Source organism: Solanum verrucosum, unplaced genomic scaffold, assembly GCF_900185275.1.
Source record: "Solanum verrucosum unplaced genomic scaffold, falcon-dt-bn FXZP01000434.1, whole genome shotgun sequence".
Taxonomy (NCBI): domain Eukaryota; kingdom Viridiplantae; phylum Streptophyta; class Magnoliopsida; order Solanales; family Solanaceae; genus Solanum; species Solanum verrucosum.
The window spans coordinates 79839-102582 of record NW_026019848.1 but is presented as its reverse complement, the minus strand read 5'-3'; the positions used below and the strand labels follow the sequence as shown (position 1 = coordinate 102582).

Below are 22744 nucleotides of genomic sequence, written 5' to 3'. Positions count from 1 at the left end.
CTTCATAGATAGACAGTAGAGTTTCAGAAGTCTTTTCATTTATTTTGTTAAATGTTTTGAAGACTAAAGTTGCCTTTTATGGCGAGTTGTATATATATTCTATTATACAGAGTTTTCTTTTGAGTTATAGATTTGTAAAGTTGAGTTTATAAACTCTTATTCAGTTTTAAGCTCTTGTATGCTTAAGTTAGTCTTCCGCTTGGAGTCAGCCAGGATGAGGGTTCGCTTGGGGACCAGCAATGGTCTTCGAGTGCCGGCCACGTCCAGGGTGTAGGCTCGGAGCGTGACAATTGTCATCCCTAACTAGGAGGGCATTGTTTTGTGGCCCTATATATAGAGGTTCCGTTTTATTATTTTGAGGGCATTATTATTAGAATATAATTTGACGTTTTTTTTCTTTGATATTTATCTTACGTCCTTGTAAAGACATTCTTCAAAAATAAGATTAATTTTTAACTCAATATTTTTCATTTCTTATTTATTTAATTGAAGAATATAATTAATTTTATAGTAATTATTATCTCTAATTATACAATTACCAATCGACTGATTATTTTTAATCTACTAATTTTATCTACTGTAGTCAATGAAGGTTTTAGCAATATCTCCATAGTTCTTGAATTTGCTTCTTAAAATTGTACGTCTATTTATCTTCTCTTTTTTTTTGTACATTTTTGCATCTTAAATTTTATGAAACTAACTCGATTCTTATTGTTATGTCATAATTTTACTATCTTTAAAAAATCACTTTTTGAAATGTTCTAAGTTGTTCGTTCGACCAAAAAAAAAAGAAATGTTCTAAGTATAAAACAATTTGAGAAAAATACTTAGAAAAGAGTCGCCACTTAATTTTTTAAAGAAATTAAGAAAACTTAATTTAAAAGGACTCTAACAGATTAAGTCTTTATAAATTAAGAGAAAATGGGTAAGAGGCTCTCATTTACACTTCAGAAAGGTTTTTAAAGCATTTGAAGTGTCCGCTAACATGCATTTGAAGTTATCCAACGACAAATAATTGACTATTTTTTTGAGAAAAAATAATTAACTGCACAAAAGGACATTTTTTAGGTTTTTCTTAAGGAAAATGAAACTAGTTTAATCCTTTGAAATGAATTGAAAGTGATCAAAACTTCGAAAAAAAATAATTAAGATTAGCACTTCAATAACAAGAAAAAAAATCCTTAAGATTAACACTTTAAAGACAAGATAAAAAGTCAAACTATAAAAATAGATCATGTAAGAATTTGTTTGAATCACTTAAAGGATTATAACTTAAACGAATTTGGTTGATTAAAGTAAGAAATTATCTTAATTATTTGAAGGGAAGTGAAAGTTTCGACTAAAAATATTTGATTAATCTTGGCATCATCTTTCACTTCCTTTTTTTCTTTGACCAAGAATGTGGCCAATTAGATAGTATGTATATATATACATAGTTACATACTATCTACAATTATAAAAATGACATAATTAATTAAAAGTAATTTAATTAATTACATTTGGTAACTTTCCAGTAAGCATATTACCAGAAAGGTCAATATTAGTTATTGAGCTCAAATTTGAAATAAGACTTGAGACTGATCCCTCAAAATGGTTTTCAGTAAGGTAAAGTGATTCTAGATCTTTGCATCGATAGAGCCAATTTGGTAATGGCGGAGTTAAGGTTATTATCAGAAAGATCGAGATATTTAAGTGTTGTTATGTTTCCACTCTTATTTGGTATTGCATCTTTAATACCACTAGAACGGAGGTTAAGATGTTCTAGATTACTTAAATCAAACAACCACTCCAACGCTCGTTGCTCATTTTCTCTACAAATCCCTACACAAATGACAAACTTGGTATTTTTCAAAATAAAAAACAAGAGAACCCATAGTGTTATTGCTAACACTTTCATGGTGTGTAATATTTTGGACTGAATAGTATGTGTGGCAAGTATAGTTTCTTGCTATATGTATATATAGCTATTAATAACTGTATAATATAATTGAAAATAAATGTGGACTGCTTGACTTTAAAGTGTTTTTTTTTATGTATACATTAATTAAGTCAACTTTATCGTGTCCGCCATGTCCATAATGATGAAGTTGTCTTGTTGATAAAAGATGACTTTTCTTAACGTTTTCATATTAGAAGAAAAAAGGACTTTTCTTAACGTTTTGTGAACTTAGGTTAAAAATGGGTATAATTATTTAAATATGTCGTAGTAAATTTATCGTGTAAAATATTGATATAGAAAAACTTACTAAATATAAAGAAAGACACTCTTTTTTAAAATAAATTAAAAAGTAAAATAAAACATTTAAACTAAAACGAAGAAAATGTAATCATTAAGTTTAAAATCAAATATTTAATAAATTTCTTATAATAAATATAGACGATCTGAAGTGATCCTGTAAATCTTAAGCTAGCTCCACCACTTTGTTAGAGTTGAAGATTTTAAAGAATTCTCTTTTTTCTCCAATTAAGGGGACATTTGACCATGCGATATAAAAACATGATTTGAAATCATGAGATTAAGTAGAAGTTTTGTTTGAACATGTAATTTGAACTTTTTATAGTGTATGTTTTCTCATAAACATAAAAAACTCATAAGTTGTAAAATTATTAAAATTGTCCCAATTCTTTATACAATTTTACCAAAAGTTTATAAAATTGCATAATATATTATCACAAAACTATTCTAAAAAAACAACATTTATTGATCAAACTTTAATCAATAAAAAAAATTAAACATAAGTTGTAGTGTACTAGTCTTTAAATAATTTGATAAAAAAACAATGAATTTGGTGAATATAAATGGTAAAGTAGGAATTGATGTGAAGTTATAATAAATTTTATATTGGTGAGAGCAATCATTAAATGAGATATAAATGGTTTAAAAGGTAACTATAAAAATTATAAATTTTATTTACGTATAATATAAATGGTTAGTAGATATAAATGTGAGGTTTTTTTACAAATACTTGAGGATCAATTTTATATTTAAAAAATCTCAAATCATGATTTTTGGAGAATTTAAGATTTTATCTCATAATATAAAATAATGAGATGAAATCAACGTAAAATCGCATATCTAAACATTAATTTCTTCTCATAATTTCATATCATGAGATGAAATTAAATTATGAGAAGAAATTAATGCATGGTCAAACGCCTACCAATTAAACAAGTCTTCTCTACAACTTTATCAAGTGTCCCTGTTTGGGCCATGCATGTCCACCATGCCCACATTGATGAAATCGTCTAGTTGATAAAAGAGGACTTTTCTTAACGTTTTCACATTAGAAGGAAAAGAAAAAAAGAAGGGTTAATAATAGTTATTATAGTTATTTATTTTAAATCTTATTCTCATCTCTCAACAAAGCTAGCTACGTACTCTTATTGGTATCTGAATAATCATAACATCATCAACTAATAATCATGTATTTGAACTCAGGATATAATCAATAATATTATTTATTTTCAAGAACAATTAAATAAGGGGAAATAATTACCTTATAAAATGACAAATGTTTTGAAATAAATTAAATAAGTATTTTAAATAATATTGAAAACTAATATGTGACTGAGAGAGTTGCTTCCAAAAAATCAGAGATTCAATACAGGTGGCAATGTGAAAAATCACATATCACAAGAGAGCTTCAATGAGGTGTAATCAAAAGACTATCCATCTCTTGTCTGCTATTCATAATAGATTTATGATTGCTTTCATAAATAATTTTAGTTTTAGAAATTCAAATTTTCAAATGGAGCTTAAGTGAGCTTTGGCTTTCGATAAGGAAATTTAATTTGATACGGAAATTTAATAAAGAAGGAAAGGATGTTGGAATGAATGGTTTTAAATCTATAATGATATTTTTGTGGAGAAAATGTCACGCCCCGAGCCTACACCCTGAACGTGGCCGGCACTCAGAGACCATCGTTGGCCCCAAGCGGACCCTTGGCCTGGCTTACTTAACTCAGCGGAAGACTTAACTCAACAGAATAAACTCAATGCAATAGTTTAAATGATAATATCTTAGCCAAAATGACAACTTATGTCTCAAAACAATGTATCTGCAAATACATAGATGAGAGACTCAAAACAAACTGTCTGACTGTCTATGAAGCTTCTATAATACTGAGATGGATGTTGGGACAGACCTCACAACATCCTAATAAAGAAAAACTAGGAAAGCGAATAAAAGAGTCCTTCGGAATGCAAGGAGGCTCACCATTGACTCTGGAGTGTTCAACTGGATCAATGGCGCGCTGGATGCTGATACTGGTTACTTGCGTCTGCATCGTAATAAGATGCAAGCCAACTGGCATCAGTACATTGAATGTACGAGTATGCGAGTTGGAATGTTAAACAACAACTTAAGCTTGAAAGGAATACAAGGGAACACTTACCTTGGCTCTGTTTAACTCATGAATAACTGAACTCAATATAAAGTAATAAGACACGTGCAATATATATATATATATATATATATATATATATATATATAAGCTTGTAAAACAGTGTAACCAACTTAGTTCGTTAAAGATAAAGCGATAACGAACTCAACTTTACTTAAATATAAAAGTAATATAACTTTTGTGGAAGATTCTCTAACCGACAACCACCACTATGAGCCTAAGTGTTGATACAACATCTTGCCCATGCTGCCAGAATTGCCCTATACTTTGTTGTCATATAGAATGGTTAACTTACTGGATCCACTAGTCTATGCTAAAAGCATCTTGAGGAGTCATCTAAAAAGTGTGATCCTTTACTACCCATGGTGGTTACATGGTTTATGGAGACTTGAGTTATCTAAACTCGCATCTCCATATCTGTGCTTAATACTACTCCCAAAAATATACTTAGCTCATATGTTTGTAAAAACAAAACTTCATTCTTTGGTTTGAGATAATTACTCAAAAACTTAGCTTAAAAGCTCTCTTGGAATCGATGTTCCCTTTTCTTGTTCAAATGAGAAAACATTTATAACTCTTTGGGAATACTTAGTTCCCTAATAGCTTTTTATGAGAAATGAACTCAACTCTTACTCTTTGCTTTACTTGAAACTTGAGCCTTAAAACGAAGTTTGAACGTTTAATAAAGACTCTTGAAAACTTTGAGAAACTTTACTTTGACTTGCTTCTTAACTTCTAGACTTGACTCTTAACTTCTTTGACTTTGATCTTAACATTCCTTGAATTGGATTATGGATTCAAGGTTCATGATCTCATGTTTATAGATGATTTCATGATGGTTAGATGTACCTTAGAGTGTTAGAATCACTAGGAAACATAGGTACATCACTTAGAAACTAGTACGAAAAGATGGCAGAAGAGTGGGGTGAACTAGCGTCCTTGGCGCTCTGAGAGGCATGGGCGCCAGGACCCAAACCTCAGAGAACATGCTGGGGCGCGCTGGCTGGTGCGGCACCCCAAGGCCAAAACGTCAGACACTACTTTGGGGCACACTGGCTGGCGCAACGCCCCATCCCTTTACCCAGAAAATTCCGACTTTTCTCCTTCGTTTTTCATCTCTAAATCCTCCAATCTTCCCTAGTTCCTTTCCCAAACACTTAGGGTCATTAGTACTCTCCACTTACAACAGATCTAACTCGAAAATCCACCCGAAAACACGAATCAAATCAACAAGAAACTTCAACAACACAACCAATCAAGAACTTAACGATATCCTTCAAGAACTTCACTTTTAACATGTAACAACTCAAAATCGTTGAATTGAAACAAGTTGGTGTGTGGGTAAACTAACCCACCACTAAAAGATCTCATATACCTTAATAGGGATCACCCCCGACGAATTCCACTCCAAACGCTTGACGTTCTTGGCGAAATCTTGGTTTTTCTCCGTTTCTTTCTTTTCTCTTTTCTCCCAGCCCTAAGCGTATTCTAATTTCCCAAAACTGAATTAAGTTCTGTTTTTACCCCCAATAAATCCCTAAAAACGAATTAGGAATTTAATTAGAGAAAAGACTACTCTGCCCTTCCCTAAATCCGGATTGAGACTTTCCTCAATCCAACAGCCCAACTTCCGAAAGGCATATCTCACTCATATGATGTCGAAATTTCGTAAACTTGGCGGCGTTGGAAAGATCTCTCCAAGGTATTTCCAACCATATCAATAAATGCTCCTAAATCATCCTGAGATAGGAGTTATGGACGTTTGAAAATTGCCAAAACTCACTTTCTTAACTTAGACAAAAAATTTCCAGATTTCCTTATTTTTTTCAAAAATCATTATTTTCAGATTTTAAACTCTTTCTAGTCGTTTCTAGGTGCGAGATGTTACAGAAAAGGCCCAAAATAGATCATTCTTATTCCTTTTTCACGTGGAACACTAATATATTTGTCCCTCTTGTTTGTAATATTGATGCACTTTTGGTCCTCTTAAACTTTCGTCTATTTTTAACATTAGTTTTGTCCACAATTTAGAGTATGGAATGTTCAGTACTGTTCTTCCTCTAAATTTGGTAGAAACAAGAACTCTATGAGGGAAGATAGGAAGAAGAGTGTTCTATTACGAAAACTGAATTTAGCTGCGAACTTCGTCACTAATTCACTTGTAGCTAACATAAATTGATCGTTGAGTAAGAGTAACGATAAATTTTGTTGTTTAGCTATAAAACTTGTCAGTGGCTAAATCCTATCTTTTTTAGTCCAAACATCATTGTAGCTAATTAAATCAAGAATTTACCTTTATTTGTATTGTTGCACATGAAATCTTACATAATGAGCCTTCCGATCTCAAAAAGTAAAGACAAGTTTGAGGGCAGACTACAACTGCACCAATACTATAAACATGAAGTATTATTAGTGTTTTATGTGAAAAAAAATAAGGATAACATTCATATAAATTATGTCATAAAGGGTAAAATAAAAAATTTATGATAATTTCCTTTTGACTTTTCTTATTTTGCTCATGAACCAATTCCATAAAATTTTGGTATTATGAAAAAAGAATGATCTTTATGAAATATTTGTGGTACAATTTTCTATTACCATTGAATATTGGACTAATATTTTTTTTTTATGTACATGATGAATAGGGTTGTGATGCATCAATTCTATTGGATGGAAACAATAGTGAGAAAAAAGCAGTCCCAAACTCAAGTGTTAGGGGATATCCACTCATTGATGCTATTAAAGAAGCTTTAGAGGCAGAATGTCAAGGCCTAGTTTCTTGTGCTGACATTATTTCTATGGCAACTAGAGATGCTGTTGTCTTGGTAAATTTTACATTTTATTTCATCATTATCACTTCCATATATCATTTGAGATTTTCTATGTTATAATTAAGTCCTCTGATCGCTACCGGTATAATGTGAGGCTGATTTGCTAATCGTAACGAACTTAATTCTATTTCTAAAAATAAGTTAGAAGACCTTTGACTAGGTAGAGAAGGGATTTGAAATGGACATCCGTTTAAAACATGGGTGGGATTAATTAGTAATTTTCTCTATTTCTTCAATGGTAGCATTGATAGTAAATATTTCTTTTTTAATCTGTCTCAAAAAAATAATTGTTTTCTATATTTAGTAAGTTTTTCAATTTTAATATTCTATATGACAAGTAGGGGTGTACATGACCGTGTTGGTTCGGATTTTTCAAATATCAAACCAAATCATTTGTGTAACATTTTTTAATTTGTATACCAAACCAAACTAATAAAATTTGGATTTTTTTGGGTTTTTCAACCTCGGGTTGGTTCGGGTTTTTCAAATACCAAACCAAATCATTGTGTCGAATTTTTAAATTTATAAATCAAACCAAACTAATAAACCTCGGATTTTTTCAGATTTTTGGATTTTTCGGTAAAATTTGCATACAAACATATAATTAACTTGTGCTCCAAATATTTCTTTAGTCCAACCAAAATACAATTATCTAAGGTGTTTCTTAAGAAAATAATATAAAATATGAGATGAGTACTGATGACACTAAAATATTCAATAAAAAATAATAATGAATCATCATATAAAATAAATATTGCAAAGTCATAATGAAAATGATCATAATTTAAAAGTACTAACTCATGCTAAAATAAGTTTAATAAGTATAAGTTACATTACTAAATATTTAAGGAAAATTAAAATTAGATTATATATTTTAATTGTCTAAACCAATGTAAAACTAAAGAACAAATATTCAATATTATTGTCATTCTTAGTGTTGAATTGATTTTCGTTTTGCATTAGTATTAATTTGATTTTGATTTAAGTTTTATTATAATTATCAACATCTATGAACTATAATGTATATTGGACCATTCCGAATTCTAAGTTTTAAACTTGAAATAATATATTAAAAGATAAAAACTATGAAATAGTATAAGAAATATTTTAAAATTATATCAAAGTAAATATTTTTATGTATAAAATAAAATTTTAAAATTACATATATAATATCGGGTTGGCTTTTTTTAGTTAAAACCAAACCAACCCAAATATAGTCGGGTTTTTTTTTCAATACCAAACCAAGTCAAACCAAACCACTAGTCGGGTTTTTCTTTCTGTTTGACTCGGTTTGCGGTTTGCGGTTTGGTTCGGTTTTCGGTTCGATTTTGTACACCCCTAATTACAAGTTTCAGATTACAAGATTTAACTGTGGACGACACACATCTTTAATCTAAAATCCACAAAGTTCAAAAGTCTAATTTTGTTTCTTAAGCTGCGTGCATAGTCAACTAAGGTAACTTATTTGATTGACTATGGAGTTAAGGAAAAACTGAAGATTCTTATAACTTGTGGTCTTAAATAAGCTATAATATTTGTACGACTGTAATACAATTAGAAGTTCTAAATTATATTATTTAGTTTTGATTATAGAATGTCACAGGCTGGAGGAAAATGGTATGATGTAGAAACATGAAGAAGGGATGGAGATGTTTCCTTAGCTTCAAATGTGAATCTGCCTGGTGCTACAATTTCAGTTTCTGATTCCATCAAACTCTTTGCAAGCAAAAGTCTTACTCAAACAGACACGGTTAATCTTCTAGGCAATTTTCCATTTTACGGCATGTGTGCACCTCAATTATTTTATCACGTACATAATATCTCCCACTAGGGTGAATATACCAAGTAACTCTGAATCTGAGACGGATCAAATTAGAAATTACCTATTTACTTTTACTAAGATTTGAAAAGCAGTGGATTTATGGTTTACATTTCATTATGTTGCCCATATTAGGGCACACCTTTGGATGCTTTCCTTTTGAACGTAACGTTTTTATTTTTTAACCTTTATCTTATCCTACATTTTCTTTTTTATGACAATGGTACTCAAACTAGCTTGCGAGTTGCATGCACCTAGAGTATATACTATTTTACTAAAAATCCAAAAGGTAGAGCCATGATTTTAAATTTAAGAGTTTTAAGCCATAATCTTCTTTGGTTACTGCACTTTTAGATAGATTAATTATAATATTAAATATATTTTTAAACATAAATACAACATTCAAGACAAAATTATATATTGAGTTTGTTGAATCCATAACTTTGTTCAGTGAATCTACCCTATGATGAGTACATGCTACCTCGTAACCGTTAACCAACATGGTCACTGAATAACTTTGACCAACAAAACTTAGACAGATTGAAAGAAATCACCTACTAAAATTTGAACTCTGACAATTTTCATCTCATTTCATTAACCATTAACTACTTGTTTATTTTCAATTTAGGTGGTCACACTGTTGGAATTGCTTGTTTCTCACTCTTCAAAGATAGAATATACAACTTCTATAATACTGGTGGTCCTGATCCAAGCATGAGCCCATGGCTATTGGCTGAATTAAAGGATAAATATCCTAGAATTTCATTAATATTTGATAACACTTATCCTCTTGATGTAAAGATTCCATCTTTGGTAGATAATTCATATTTTCAAGAAATTAAAAAGGGAAACGGGGTTCTTCAAATTGATCAACAAATAGCATTGGATGAATTGACAAAGAATATTGTGGATGATATTGTTAATGATCCTGATTTTAACACTAAGTTTGGTGAGGCCATGTAGGGTTGTTAATAAGAAGCCATTTATTTTTGGAGGGCTCAATTAGAAAAAGTCTATATTTTTTGTTAATTTATTTGCTTATTGTATAAGTTGGATTGGTTTGGGGGGAGGGGGCAGGGGCGAATTTATGTGTTAAAATTGGGTCATCAGAACCCGTGGTCATTCGACTAAACTCGATATATTACTTGTATAATTATTAAAGAACATATTAAATTAAAACTTGTGGAACCAATACTCAAGATGGCTGATTGGTTCACTGGTTTGACAGCCAGATTTCAGCACCAAGGTCCTAGGTTTGATCCCTGCTAGCCCCAATTCGCTTCAAATTATTTTTATTAACTTAAAACACGTTTTTTACTTTTAAAAAAAAAAAACTAAATTCTGAAAGTTTTAAAGTCAGACTTCAAAAGTTTCCTTGCCACCCACTTTTCAAGTTCCAACAATATTTTTCTTCTCTATTCAAATTTACCTTTTATTTTCCACACAAATAAGAAGCTTTAAGTCTCCAACTTCAAGTCAAGAATCTAGAAAAATTATCATTATCAAAGTTTAAGGTAAATTTCTTTTTAGTTTATGATTTCTTTTTTTAATAAACAAACTAACAAAATAAAAAAATAAAAATAAATATATCACTTTAATTTTAGGGTTTCCATATAAAAAAAATATTGGCATTACTTATAATAGGAAATCATCAAGAGCTAAAGAATTGATTATCTCAAACTTACATATTTTGCGGATGTAACTTGTAAGGAATACGTTTAATAGTATATTATCAATTTTGAAGGAAGTGATTTCTTTCTTTTTTTTTTTTTTAATGTGAAAGGGGTGTGATTCCCTTGTTTTTAATGTGAAAGGGGTGTGATTCCCTTATTTTTTGAATGGTTGTTTAGTTTGCAAGATAGAGCGAAAGATATTTGAAAATGTAAGTAATGATGCTATTATAGATCGTTTTCAAAATATGAAGTCTCGTAGAGTACAATTGTAAACTGATGATATTTTTTGTGGTAATGTAATTTTTATGTATTGCTCGCTTAGTTATTCTTATTATAATTTTTTGGGAAAAGGGTCAATATGCCCTTAAACTATGCGAAAAGGAACAAAAATGCCCCCCGTTTGTAGTTTGGTCCAAAAATGCCCCTGCCGTCAATACTTTGGTCCAAAAATGCCCTTATGGTTATTTGTGGGTCAAAAATACTTATTTTTCAAATAATTATATTGTTGATTTTATTTTTAACACATTTTTTTATTATAATATTTTTTAAAATTAGCAAATGTTTATCTTACTTCAATTCAAAAAATAAAATAAAAAATGAAAACATTTCTTATTTTATTATAATTATTTTTTATTGTTATTTAAATATAATTAAGGATGGATATACTATGATCTTATATATATGACATATATTATCTGTCGAAAGGGTACATGAAGTTATTCTATTTTAATTGATAAAATGAGATTAAGAAAAAAAAAATTTCTTACATTTTTATTTGTTAAAGTGATTTTAAAAGAAAGAAAACAAGAACGTGGTTTTTTAATAATATTTTTTTTAATTAGGAAGAAGATGTGTTGAAATTTGAAAAAGAAAAAAATACATGTATTCGGAAAATGACATTTTTGACCCATTTTAGTAACTATAAGGGCATTTCTGGACCAAAGTATTGACTGCAAGGGAATTTTTTAACCAAAATATTGACAGCAAGGACATTTTTTAGCCTAACTATAAACGGAGGGCATTTTTGTTATTTTCACGTAATTTAAGGGCATTTTTGACCCTTTTCCCTAAATTTTTTGATCTTATCTTTAAAGCAATGGTGCACCCGTTTTCTTGAAATACTGGATTCGCCTCTGGGAGGGGGCTAGAGACCCTACCTTCAAATTATAAGATTTTTTTACCTCACCTGACACCTACCACCCCTACTCCCTACCCCACCCTCGTCAAATAATTATTTTTAAAAAAAAATAGATTTTGAAAATATTTCAAATTTTAAAAATTTTCATTTTTATGCCACCCCTACCCCCTCCCCCCTCCCCCCTCACCCAGGCTATCCCCATTAATTTTTATTTTTAAAAAAATATTATTTTTGGAAAATATTTCAAATTTAAAAAAATTCATTTTCACCACACCCCCTACCCCTACCCCCCCTCCACCCCGTGACCCCGTCAATTTTTTTTTTCAAAAAAAAATTATTTTTGAAATTATTTTTCCTGGGTCAATCTCAGGGTCGGATTTTGAAACAGTCATCGGGGACTTGTCCTAGTTTGGTGTCAGGGTCGGGTCCTAAATCAATTATCGGGGTTGATTTTCAGATCAGAAATTGTTTTCATAAAAAGTATTTTTTTAGTCTCAAGCCCAAAATAAAAGATATTTTCTAAAAAATATTTTTCATTCACCAACAAATCATTAAAAAATATTTTCCAGAAACATTTTCTACTCACCAACCAAACATGAGAAAATAAGTTAAAAATTCACTTATTTTCCAAGAAAACATTTTCCTTCGTACCAAACACACCGTGGAAGATAAAAGGATGATAGCAAAGATCCATTTTCATCTCATATAGTTTGTATTCCTAACATGAAAAGTGTAGGTATACAAACTAACTTTTGAAGATAGCAATACCTTAATCACATCTCTCAACATATTGGTACCTTTGCAAGAAATACTTTTCACAGCTACGATCTAGAAAACAAAAATAAGCATGTCTTCGTGATCTCTTAAAAAAGAATGAACCACAAACACACCAAAAGTTAGTACAAATCCTATAGCCATTGAAATGTAAAACCAATTCACTTCATCTTTTTCACCCTCAATATCTTCATAGTCGTGATTTGGAATATTATCATCTGAAATGCAATACACCAAGAGTGGTCCTGATTCAACCATTAAAGATAGGATATACAACTTCAATAATACTGGTGGTCCTGATCCAACCATGAGCCAATGGCTATTGTCTAAGTTAAAGGATAAATGTCATATAATTTCATTAATATTTGACAACACTCATTAAAGATAGGATATACAACTTCAATAATACGGTCGATCTATGGTTCAACTCTCATTATATTGCCCATTAGGACATACCTTTGGATGCTTTCCTTTTTAACGTTTTTATTTTACAACCTTTATCTTATTCTAGATTTTATTTTTATGACAATGGTACTTAAACTAGCTTTTGAAATTTGAGTATGTTGTACTCTTTTTTTCTTTTGTTTATTTTTTATTCTTCTTTGTAATTTGATTTATTCTTATTGAAACGAGTTTTTATTTTTTTGGAGTTTTTAAAGTGTGAACGAGAAATGTTTTTCAAAACAAAAGAAACTTATTTTAAGAAAAATATTTTTCAAAACATAAAAAAACGAACACATACCAAACACACCTTGAGACATGTTATGCAAAGTTGTTGTCTCTTTCCAAGATAAGCCAATTCCTAGAATGACTCACCTCTTTTGTTTGGATTTCGAGAGTTAATTTTTTTTAATTTTAACAGTGAATTTGGATATGAAAATTTCAATTCTTAAAAGTAAAATGTACGTATATGAAAACTACATAAAAAGTACTATAAGTCACAATATTTAATAATTCAAAAAAGATATATGCAAAAGTTATGGTTAAAGAAAACATTTAGAATCGCAAAATTCAGATTTGTCACATAAATTGAGACAAAGAGAGTAATTTAATACCACTAGCTAGAATAATTTAAGGACAAGCACTACACACACAAAAAAGAAGAGAATTAGCTATGCCATTTTATTGCAAATCTATCGCTAAATCGCATCTAGCTAATAATATTTGTTGATAATTCGTTGTCAATCCATCGTTTACAATCAAAAGGATGAGAGATCAGCCTTGATCTTCTGAATGGTTGCAACATCAGTCTTGAATGACTTAGCCCGATCGAATCTGATCATCCATTGTACCGATAATGCTCTAGTCCTTTTTGAAACACAAACATGTCACCAATTTGTACTTGAAAAATTATAAATAAAGAATTTAACATATGTCTCACAACTCTGTGATTGAAAAATGAAAATTGGAACTATGAAAGAAACAACAATGTTTGAACATCTTCAGAAACATTCATTTGAATACAAAATGAAACAACATGATTGCTAATGAGAAATGTAAGCACACAAACTAACTTATGATGATAGTAATATCCTTAATCATATCTCTCAACATACTGGTAACTTTGCAAGCAACATTTCCCAGCTACGGTCTAGAAAACGAAAATAAGCATGTCTCCATGATCTCTTGAAAAGCAATGAACCACAAACACCCCAAAAGCTCACTGCAAATCCTATAGCCATTGAAATGTAAAACCAATCCACTTCATCTTTGTCACTCTCATCATGTTCATGCTTGTGATTTGGAATATTACCATCCGAACTGCAGTTCACCAAGAGTGGAAGTCCGCAGAGTTTGTTTCCTTGAAAACTCGTGGGATCAAAGCTTTGAAGTTGAGTGCTCAATGGTATCATACCTGACAAATTGTTATCAGATAGATTCAAGTAGCTCAATGTAGACAAACTCGAAAAACTTTGTGGGATTTGACCATAAAGTTGATTTTCTGAAAGATCAACAGATTCCAAGACTTTCATGTCACCAATGTCATTTGGAATCCTACCAGTTAGGTTATTTTTGGAAAGATTAAATGATCTTAATCCTGCAAGACGTGTTACACTTACAGGAATATCTCCAGAAAGATTATTGCTAGACATGTCCATACTTGTAAACAACGCCAAAATTGTGTCATACTGGTACATGTTGCCTTTAGTCGTCACCATTGCACTCTCTATCAGACCTCCCCCATAAAAAGAATATTGTAACTCGTGATCATCTCCCACTTCCTTTTTTTCTTTGACCATCGCACTCAAATTGCCAATACACCTTGGTATGATTCCAACAAATGTATTGTTTGCAAGGTCTAAAATCTGAAGATCTTTGAGGTGACATAATTCTTGAGGTAATTCACCACCGAATTTATTGGACCGAAGGATAAGGACTATCAAGGTTGAAAACCTCATTCCCAACCAAGATGGTAATTTTCCAATAAACACATTCTCAGCTAAATCTATTTTATGCAGTTTTCCAAGGATGGAGGAAACGGACCGTTGAGTCTATTTCTTCGTAAGTCTAATGATAGCAAATTACTCAAAACCTCCATAGATCTTGGTAAGCTTCCAATCAAATTATTATCCCTCAAGATTAAAACTATCAACTCCGGCCAATTCATCCAACAATCAGGAATTTCTTCTGATAAATCAATGGTATTGGTCCACTAAAATTGTTGGAAGACAAGTATATTAATGACGGAAAACCACTCTGCTCATGATCTGTCGAGATGAATGGAACCTCACCAACAAAGTGGTTATGAGAAAGATTGAGTAATCGAATTTGAGAAAACAAGTTCCAGAACCAAGTTGGAACCTCACCTTGTATTCCACAATCTGATATGTCAACATTCATTATCCGCTTTTGAGTTCGGAGCCACATGGGAAACGAAGGGCCTATATTCCAGCCGCCTATTTGAATTTCTGTGGCTTGAAAAGGTGGAATCCAATTCCGACTCACTTTTAAAGTCAGATTATTTATAGATGCATAAAAGTACCGTAAATGTGTTAATTTAGAGAAATGACTTTCCGTTACAATGCCTTCCAACCTATTGTTAGAGATGGAAAAGACTTCTAGCATTGAAAGTTGGCCAACACTTTCCGGAACAGCTCCTGTGAGTTTATTATTGTCTAGACTCAAATAAGTTAAAGAACTATTTCCAAATTCTATGGAAAGGAAATTACTCCTAAAATTGAATAATTCAGATATATCTCCCTCAAATTGATTATTTGAGAGTCTAACCGATCCTAATTTCCCTAACTTTCCCAATTACATTTGGTAACTTTCCGGAAAGCATATTACTAGAAAGGTCAATATTAATTATTGAGCTCAAATTTGAAATCAGACTTGAAACTGTTCCCTCAAGACGATTTTCTCCAAGGAAAAGTGATTCTAGATCTTTGCATCCATAGAGCCAATTTGGTATAGTGGAGTTGAGGTTATTGTAAGAAAGATAGAGATATTTAAGATTTGTTATGTTTCCGCTCTTACTCTGTATCGCACCTTCAATGCCACTAGCAGAGAGCTCAAGAAGTTCAAGATTATTCAAATCACACAACCATTTAGGTAAACGACAGTTGAAAGAGTTTCTAGAAGCCTTGAAGGTTGTGAGAGGAGTCAAGTTAACTGGACCGTCAGGTAACGGGCCAGTAAAAGAACAATAACTCAGGTCAAAAGAAACGAGATTTGGGAGGTTGAAAACCCATTTCGGAATAGAAGAACGACTAAAGTTTCCATTCCAAGAAAGATCGAGAGATTTGAGTGAAGAAAAATTGTGATGATCAAGTAGAGGTGTTATATGATGAAGACTACAGTTGTATAAACGAAGATCAACAAGAGAAGGAAGCATGTTAATAACCTGTAGCCATTCATTAGCTTTGCTAAGATCAACACTTTCCATTTCTAGGTTCTCAAGACTCGAAAGACTTGTCAACCACTCTAGGTTATTGATCCTTAGATATCTCGACTCAAACCAAACACCAGGAATGCTTAGTTCAATCACATGATGAGTGAGATTGCTGCACACGATCCCTTCCCATTGACAACAATCAATTCCGACTACCCAAGAAGATAGACGATTCAAGGGATCATATACTTCTTTCTTCAAGATCTCCAACACTCGTTGCTCATTGTCTCTGCAAATCCCTACACAAACAACAAACTTGGTATTTGTCAAAATAAAAAACAAGAGAACCCATAGTGTTATTGCTAACACTTTCATGGTGTGCAATATTTTAGACTAGCAAGTGAAAAGTATTTTTTGTGTGTGGTAGTTGTTTGCTTATATTTTTCACTAGGCCAATCAATATGTATTTATAGCTATCAAGAAGATGCATGTAGATTTTCCCCCCCTTTTTAAATGGTACTATATGTTAATTAAGTCAAGTCTTCTCTACAACTTTATCAATTGTCCCTGTTTGGGCCATGCATGTACACCATTCCCACGTTGATGTAGTTGTCTCAACTTTTTCACATTGATAATAAATAATCCTTCGTCTCATATAGTAAAACATTACTAAATTAATATTTGATTAATTAATAATCTCTTTAAAATAATATTTTTCTTTGATCCCGACTTGAGTTAGTAGAAAAAATCACACATTTCGATAAGATAATAAGATAATATATTTTCAGAAAATCCTTATATAAATATATGGTCTCATTAATATTATAAATTAATAATTCTTTAAAAGTACAAACATATCTAAGACAATTTGGTGAATTATGATTCTATTGTGTATTGTTTTTTGGTAAAATTTAAATCTAGTCGAAGCTATCTCTATAAAAAACTGTATGCGACAATCTTATAATCTTAAATATGTCATGTGAAAAATAAAATTTAGAAATTGCCGAAAAGGAACAAAAATATTACAGTATTATTTTTTTAAATGAAAATGGAAGTTGTATTTGGAGATGAACAAATATTGGAGTTGTTTTTGAATTTTTGTGAGTGATTTGGAGTGAAATTTTGTGAGAACAACTTATTGAAGATAGGCTTTTCAAATCTCAAAAATATTCAGAATTCAACTTCAAGTTACCTTTTATGTGGCACCAACGTAATTTCGAGAGCCACTTGAATTTTTATTTTTCTTTTTAATAGTTTAAGTTGTTAAGTATTGTAATTTATAATATATTTAGGTAATTTTTAAATATATAACTAACTAAGAAAGAAAAGTAAGACAAATAAATTAAAACGAAAAAAGCACAGAAACTCCATAAATACCCTCAGCTTAAAGTAAACACGTCGACGAAGAGATGCCTACTTCTAATTGCTTCCTTAAATAACCAAATTATCCTTATCAAAGAACCAGACATATTGACGAAGACCTGCTTCCCAAACTTTTCTATATAATAGTAAAATAATTCAATTTTTGCATCTATATAAAAAAATTCCATTAACAATCCAAAATATAGTCACGTAGTTTCTAAGCACATTGATCCCTCTCATAAGTTTCCAAGTTGCCCTTCTTTAACGCACAATTGACTTGTTAGAATGGAAACTTTGTTCGTTATTTGAATAGTTACTACTTCCTTTATAATTATTTTATATGTATTAATTTTTGAAAATTTACGTAAATTCTCCTAATTTAGGAACTAATTACTTAAATAGACTCTAACTTGTAATATTATCAATTTTATTAGATTTTGGTGCATCCAGATATGTTCAAATACATGTGGTTAAAACTAGGTGTAATTTGTTCTAGATACATTGTATCCAAGTAGATTTGCATGTTTTTCCTTGTCTTTATTTGGTCAGTTGTTGATCCATCCAAAATTCCAAACAAGTTTTTCCCTTGAAAAAAAATTCGTGAAATTCTCACATCGGATAATTTTTCCATCAAATTTGGTAGACAAAATGTCGTGAGAATGTGACTCTATTAGAAAGACAAGAGATAACCGATGATAGAAATCAAACAACAATACAGAGCAAAAAGTAAAGCAGTTTCTGGAAAGAAAAATTAGGCTCTTGATACCATGATAACAATTGATAAATCAGGAACCAAAAAGAGATGAAAAATATTTTGTATTTCTATGCTTTACAATTGATAAACTATCTATTATTTATATACAAAGATCCAATATCAGATCATAACTTGCACAATATCGATGGCGTGATCAATTCTACATAGTTAAACTTAAAGTAGAATATTGTCTAGGATCTTTTAGAATCATATCAGATTTTTGAAATCATATATGATATGGTCAACAATCCATGCCATTATTTGTGAACTAAAAATATTTCCGGGTTTGCAAAATAGTTTTTACACGTGGTCAATTATAATTCGGCCATGTCATTAATTAAATTATTTTTAAAAGGGAAAATGGTCAAATATGCCTTCGAACTTTGAGAAAAGACTCATCTATGTCATCTGTTAAAAGTTTGGCCCATCTATGCCATTTAAGTTAACAAATATTGGCATGAAAACAAATATTGGCATGAATGAGCCTTTTCTAAAAAAAATGACATAAATGAGCCAAACGTTTAAAGAATAGAATAAAGGGAATATTGTATGAAATAGCAAACTATTAATTCAAATTAAATGCTATATCCATAGTTTATTTTAATTGTAATTCGCAACAAATATCTTTTTTTTTGTCATCTGATTCGGTATACAATTAGTCATTTTCGGAATACAATTAGCCATTTTATACACTTCGGTATAAAATGTATTTGTGTTTGTATAAAGCGAGATAAAAGTGTCTATACAAATACAAATATATTTATTTTCGTCCTATACACTTATAATTATACAAATACAAATCTTATTATACAAATTATAATGTACAAATGAATTTATACATAACTGAACAATTTGTATAAAATTGGATGTTTGTAGCGAATTATACAAATCAAAAGCTCCATAGCAAACATAAAATTTGCTATGGAGCGCAATTATGCAAACTATAGTTATAACATACAAATATGATTTTAAAGTTTGCTATATGTGAAAGTTGCTCTAGAATAAATAAACAAACATTTTCTCAAAGTTGATGGTATATTTGAACATTTTCCCATTGCATATCTATATGTATAAGTAAATGTTAGTTATTACAACTTTCAAATACATTTAATTTATAAAAATTCATTAATCAACAAAAATAGTGAATAACTTTTCTTTAATGTAATCTTTTCACATATCGCGCGCATGATATAGACAATTTCTTTATAGACCATAATATTTTTTTTCCAAACCTGATGTTTTTCAAAATAATAACAATAGGAGAATCTATAGTGTCATTGCTAACACTACTTTCATAGTATGCAATTTTTCAGACTAGGAAAGAAAAGTTGGTTTGTCAGAATGATTAAAAAGAAAAAACTCTCACATAAATTGAAATAAAATAAATTATGAAGTATCTATCAAAAAAGTATGCTTGACTTGAAGACTTGTTGATTTTGATGTTTTTTCTTTTCTTTTAAACTAAATATATTAAATATAAAAGGTATCCTATCAGTTATTCCCAAAAAAATTGCCTTTATTCGCTGTAAAAGGGCAAAGAAATGTTGATTTTAAAAAATGAAATGGAAAAATTAAGAATTACAAAATAAGATGTTGTTGATAATGTGGTCAAATGGATGACCATAACTCCTAGGTTAATTTCATCCTTTATTGGTAGTAATGTTGTTGATAATATGGTTAATTGGATGACCATAACTCCTAGGTTTATTTCCTCCTTAATGGGTAGTAATTCTCAAGGTTTAATGTAATGTTTATGACACCTTTTGGTATTCCTCAATGTAATCCTATAAATAGTGGTGTTGAGAATAATGTTGAATACACTTGAAAGAAAGAATGTTAGTTTATATTGTTCCTCTTGTCTTATAGTCTTCTTCTCTTCCTCTTTATATTGTTCTTTTGTCCTTAAGTTTTACAACACGTTATCAGCACGAAACTCTAATATCATTTCGATTTTTCCAAGTTAAGCTTCTGGTATGTATTCATATACTTAATTCTCATTATTAATCACTCTAATATAATATACTACATATTATGAAATGATTAGGTGTTAAACAATGTGTGTATATTTTTGGTAGTTAAACAATGGAAATATATAATTCCAAAAAGTTTATGTTATTTTAAATTAGTTAAATTTTAATTTTGTCTAGAAATTTTTCTAGAAATTATTTAAGTTATATGTTAGGCAGAATGTTCATTTAAATTGCTCGGAAGTTTGATACTAACACATTAAGTTACTAATTGATGTTACTTTATACAATAACATGTGTCATGTTATTATCATTGAAAAAAAAATAATTTTGTTAATTACTTGTGTACTCACTATTTATTTTAGTCTAATTTAATTATTTTCTATGATAGTTTTATCATGTCGAACTTATCAAAGCTTGAGTTCGTGGCACTTGACATTTTTGGAAATAATTACTTGTCATGGGTACTCGACGCTGAAATTCACCTTGACGCTAAAGGTCTTGGTGCCACTATTACCAATGGAAATACAACGTCGAGTCAGGACAAAGCAAAGGCAATGATTTTCCTTCGTCATCATCTGGATGAAGGATTGAAGGTTGAATACCTTACGGTGAAAGATCCACTTGAATTGTGGACTGGTTTGAAGGAAAGGTATGACCACCTTAAGGCAACGGTATTGCCAAGGGCTCGTTATGAATGGATTCACTTGTGGTTACAAGATTTTAAAACTATATGTGAATATAATTCTGCTGTATACAAAATTACTTCCCAATTAAAATTATGTGGGGAAGATATAAAAGATGAGGACATGTTGGAAAAGACTCTCACAACTTTTCATGCCTCAAATTTGGTATTACAACAGCAATACCGTGAAAGGGAATTCAAAAAGTATTCTGAGTTGATCTCATGCCTTCTTGTGGCTGAGCAACATAATACTCTTTTATTGAAAAATCATGAGGCCCGTCCCACGGGAACTGCTCCGTTACCGGAAGCAAATGAGGTTGAAGCACATGGCCAGTCTGAAAGAAGACAAAATAAAAATCAAGGCCAAAATAATGTGCGTGGACGTGGCAATGGCAGAGGACGATATAATAATCGTCGTGGTGGTGGTCGCCACAAAAGGGAGAACAATATGGGTTCTCAAAGCAATCCTTCAAGAGGCAATTGTCATCGTTGTGGCTTGAAAGGGCATTGGAAGAATGAATGCCGAGCAGCTGAGCATTTTGTTAGGCTTTATCAAGATTCCTTGAAAAGAAAAGGAAATAAAAATGGTGCATCTTCTTCTAATGCTAGGGTGGAGTCACACTTGACTTATAAAAATGATGCCGAGGCAGGGCCTTCACAAAAATATGATGACAATATTGAAGCAAATTTGGCTTTAAAAGATGATGATTTTGGTGACCTTGATGATATTACTCATTTGGAAGTTGAAGACTTCTTTGGAGATCAAAATTAATGTTTGATCATTTGATTGGGGAAAATAATTATGTTGTTTTATTTGTGTTTTTTATTGTTATGTTTTTCCTTATGTTGTTTTTATATTCAGAAAAAAAAGTACTTTTATTTTCTTGCAAAGTTGTTGATTTTTCAGATTTCTTATGATGTACTTTTATTTTATGAAGATAAATAAAATTCCCCAATCTTCAATTGGTTCAAGATGAGTAATGGAGATATGTGTCTTCTTGATAGTGCTACAACTCACACTATTTTAAGAGAAAAGAAATATTTCTCTACTTTGATTGTGAAAAAGGCTTATGTTAATACAATATCTGGTAGTGCAAAATTAATTGAGGGCTCTGGAAGAGCGGCCTTACTACTACCTGGGGGAACGATATTAACTATTGAAAATGCATTGTACTGTAGTAAGTCTCAAAGAAACTTATTAAGTTTCAAGGTTATTCGCCAAAATGGCTATCATGTTGAGACTGCCAATGAAGGAAAGGTTGAATACCTTTATATTACTACAATAAAATTGGGGCAAAAATATGTGCATGAAAAATTACCCGCATTTTCTTCTGGATTGTACCATACAAGTATTAGTATGGTTGAATCACATGCCATAGTAAACAAAGGGCTTTCTAATTCTAATGATTTTATCATTTGGCATGACCGGTTGGGCCATCCCGGTTATAATATGATGCGCAAAATTATTGAGAATTCACATGGGCATACTTTGAAGAATCAGAAAA

The 22744-nt window shown here is 30.8% G+C and overlaps 3 protein-coding genes across 3 annotated transcripts; 2 read left to right on the top strand and 1 right to left on the bottom strand.

The window, feature by feature from the left end:
- Nucleotides 1-4246: 4246 nt before the first annotated feature.
- LOC125817753 (peroxidase 60-like) lies at nucleotides 4247-10017 on the top strand. Its single transcript, XM_049497303.1, has 2 exons — nucleotides 4247-4316; nucleotides 9683-10017. The coding sequence occupies exons 1-2, from the start codon at nucleotides 4247-4249 to the stop codon at nucleotides 10015-10017; spliced, it is 405 nt and encodes a 134-aa protein (XP_049353260.1).
- Nucleotides 10018-15243: 5226 nt separating this feature from the next.
- Nucleotides 15244-16846, bottom strand: LOC125817743 (receptor-like protein EIX1). The gene is made up of 2 exons (XM_049497294.1): nucleotides 15868-16846; nucleotides 15244-15755 (listed from the first exon to the last, which is right to left on the bottom strand). The coding sequence occupies exons 1-2, from the start codon at nucleotides 16844-16846 to the stop codon at nucleotides 15244-15246; spliced, it is 1491 nt and encodes a 496-aa protein (XP_049353251.1).
- Nucleotides 16847-20952: 4106 nt separating this feature from the next.
- Nucleotides 20953-22011, top strand: LOC125817733 (uncharacterized). Its single transcript, XM_049497282.1, has one exon. It carries the CDS (start codon nucleotides 20953-20955, stop codon nucleotides 22009-22011), a length of 1059 nt encoding a protein of 352 aa, XP_049353239.1.
- The last annotated feature ends 733 nt before the right edge of the window (nucleotides 22012-22744 follow it).

Bases quoted from the DNA above. Each gene is read 5' to 3' on its own strand.
- LOC125817753 (XM_049497303.1), top strand. From the start codon at position 4,247: ATGGCGCGCTGGATGCTGATACTGGTTACTTGCGTCTGCATCGTAATA. The intron at 4,317-9,682 runs GTACATTGAATG...TTTTCAATTTAG, and splicing joins ATGCAAGCCAACTGGCATCA to GTGGTCACACTGTTGGAATT.
- LOC125817743 (XM_049497294.1), bottom strand. From the start codon at position 16,846: ATGAAAGTGTTAGCAATAACACTATGGGTTCTCTTGTTTTTTATTTTG. The intron at 15,756-15,867 runs GTTAGACTCTCA...ATTTGAGTCTAG, and splicing joins AGTTAGGGAAATTAGGATCG to ACAATAATAAACTCACAGGA.
- LOC125817733 (XM_049497282.1), top strand. From the start codon at position 20,953: ATGTCGAACTTATCAAAGCTTGAGTTCGTGGCACTTGACATTTTTGGA.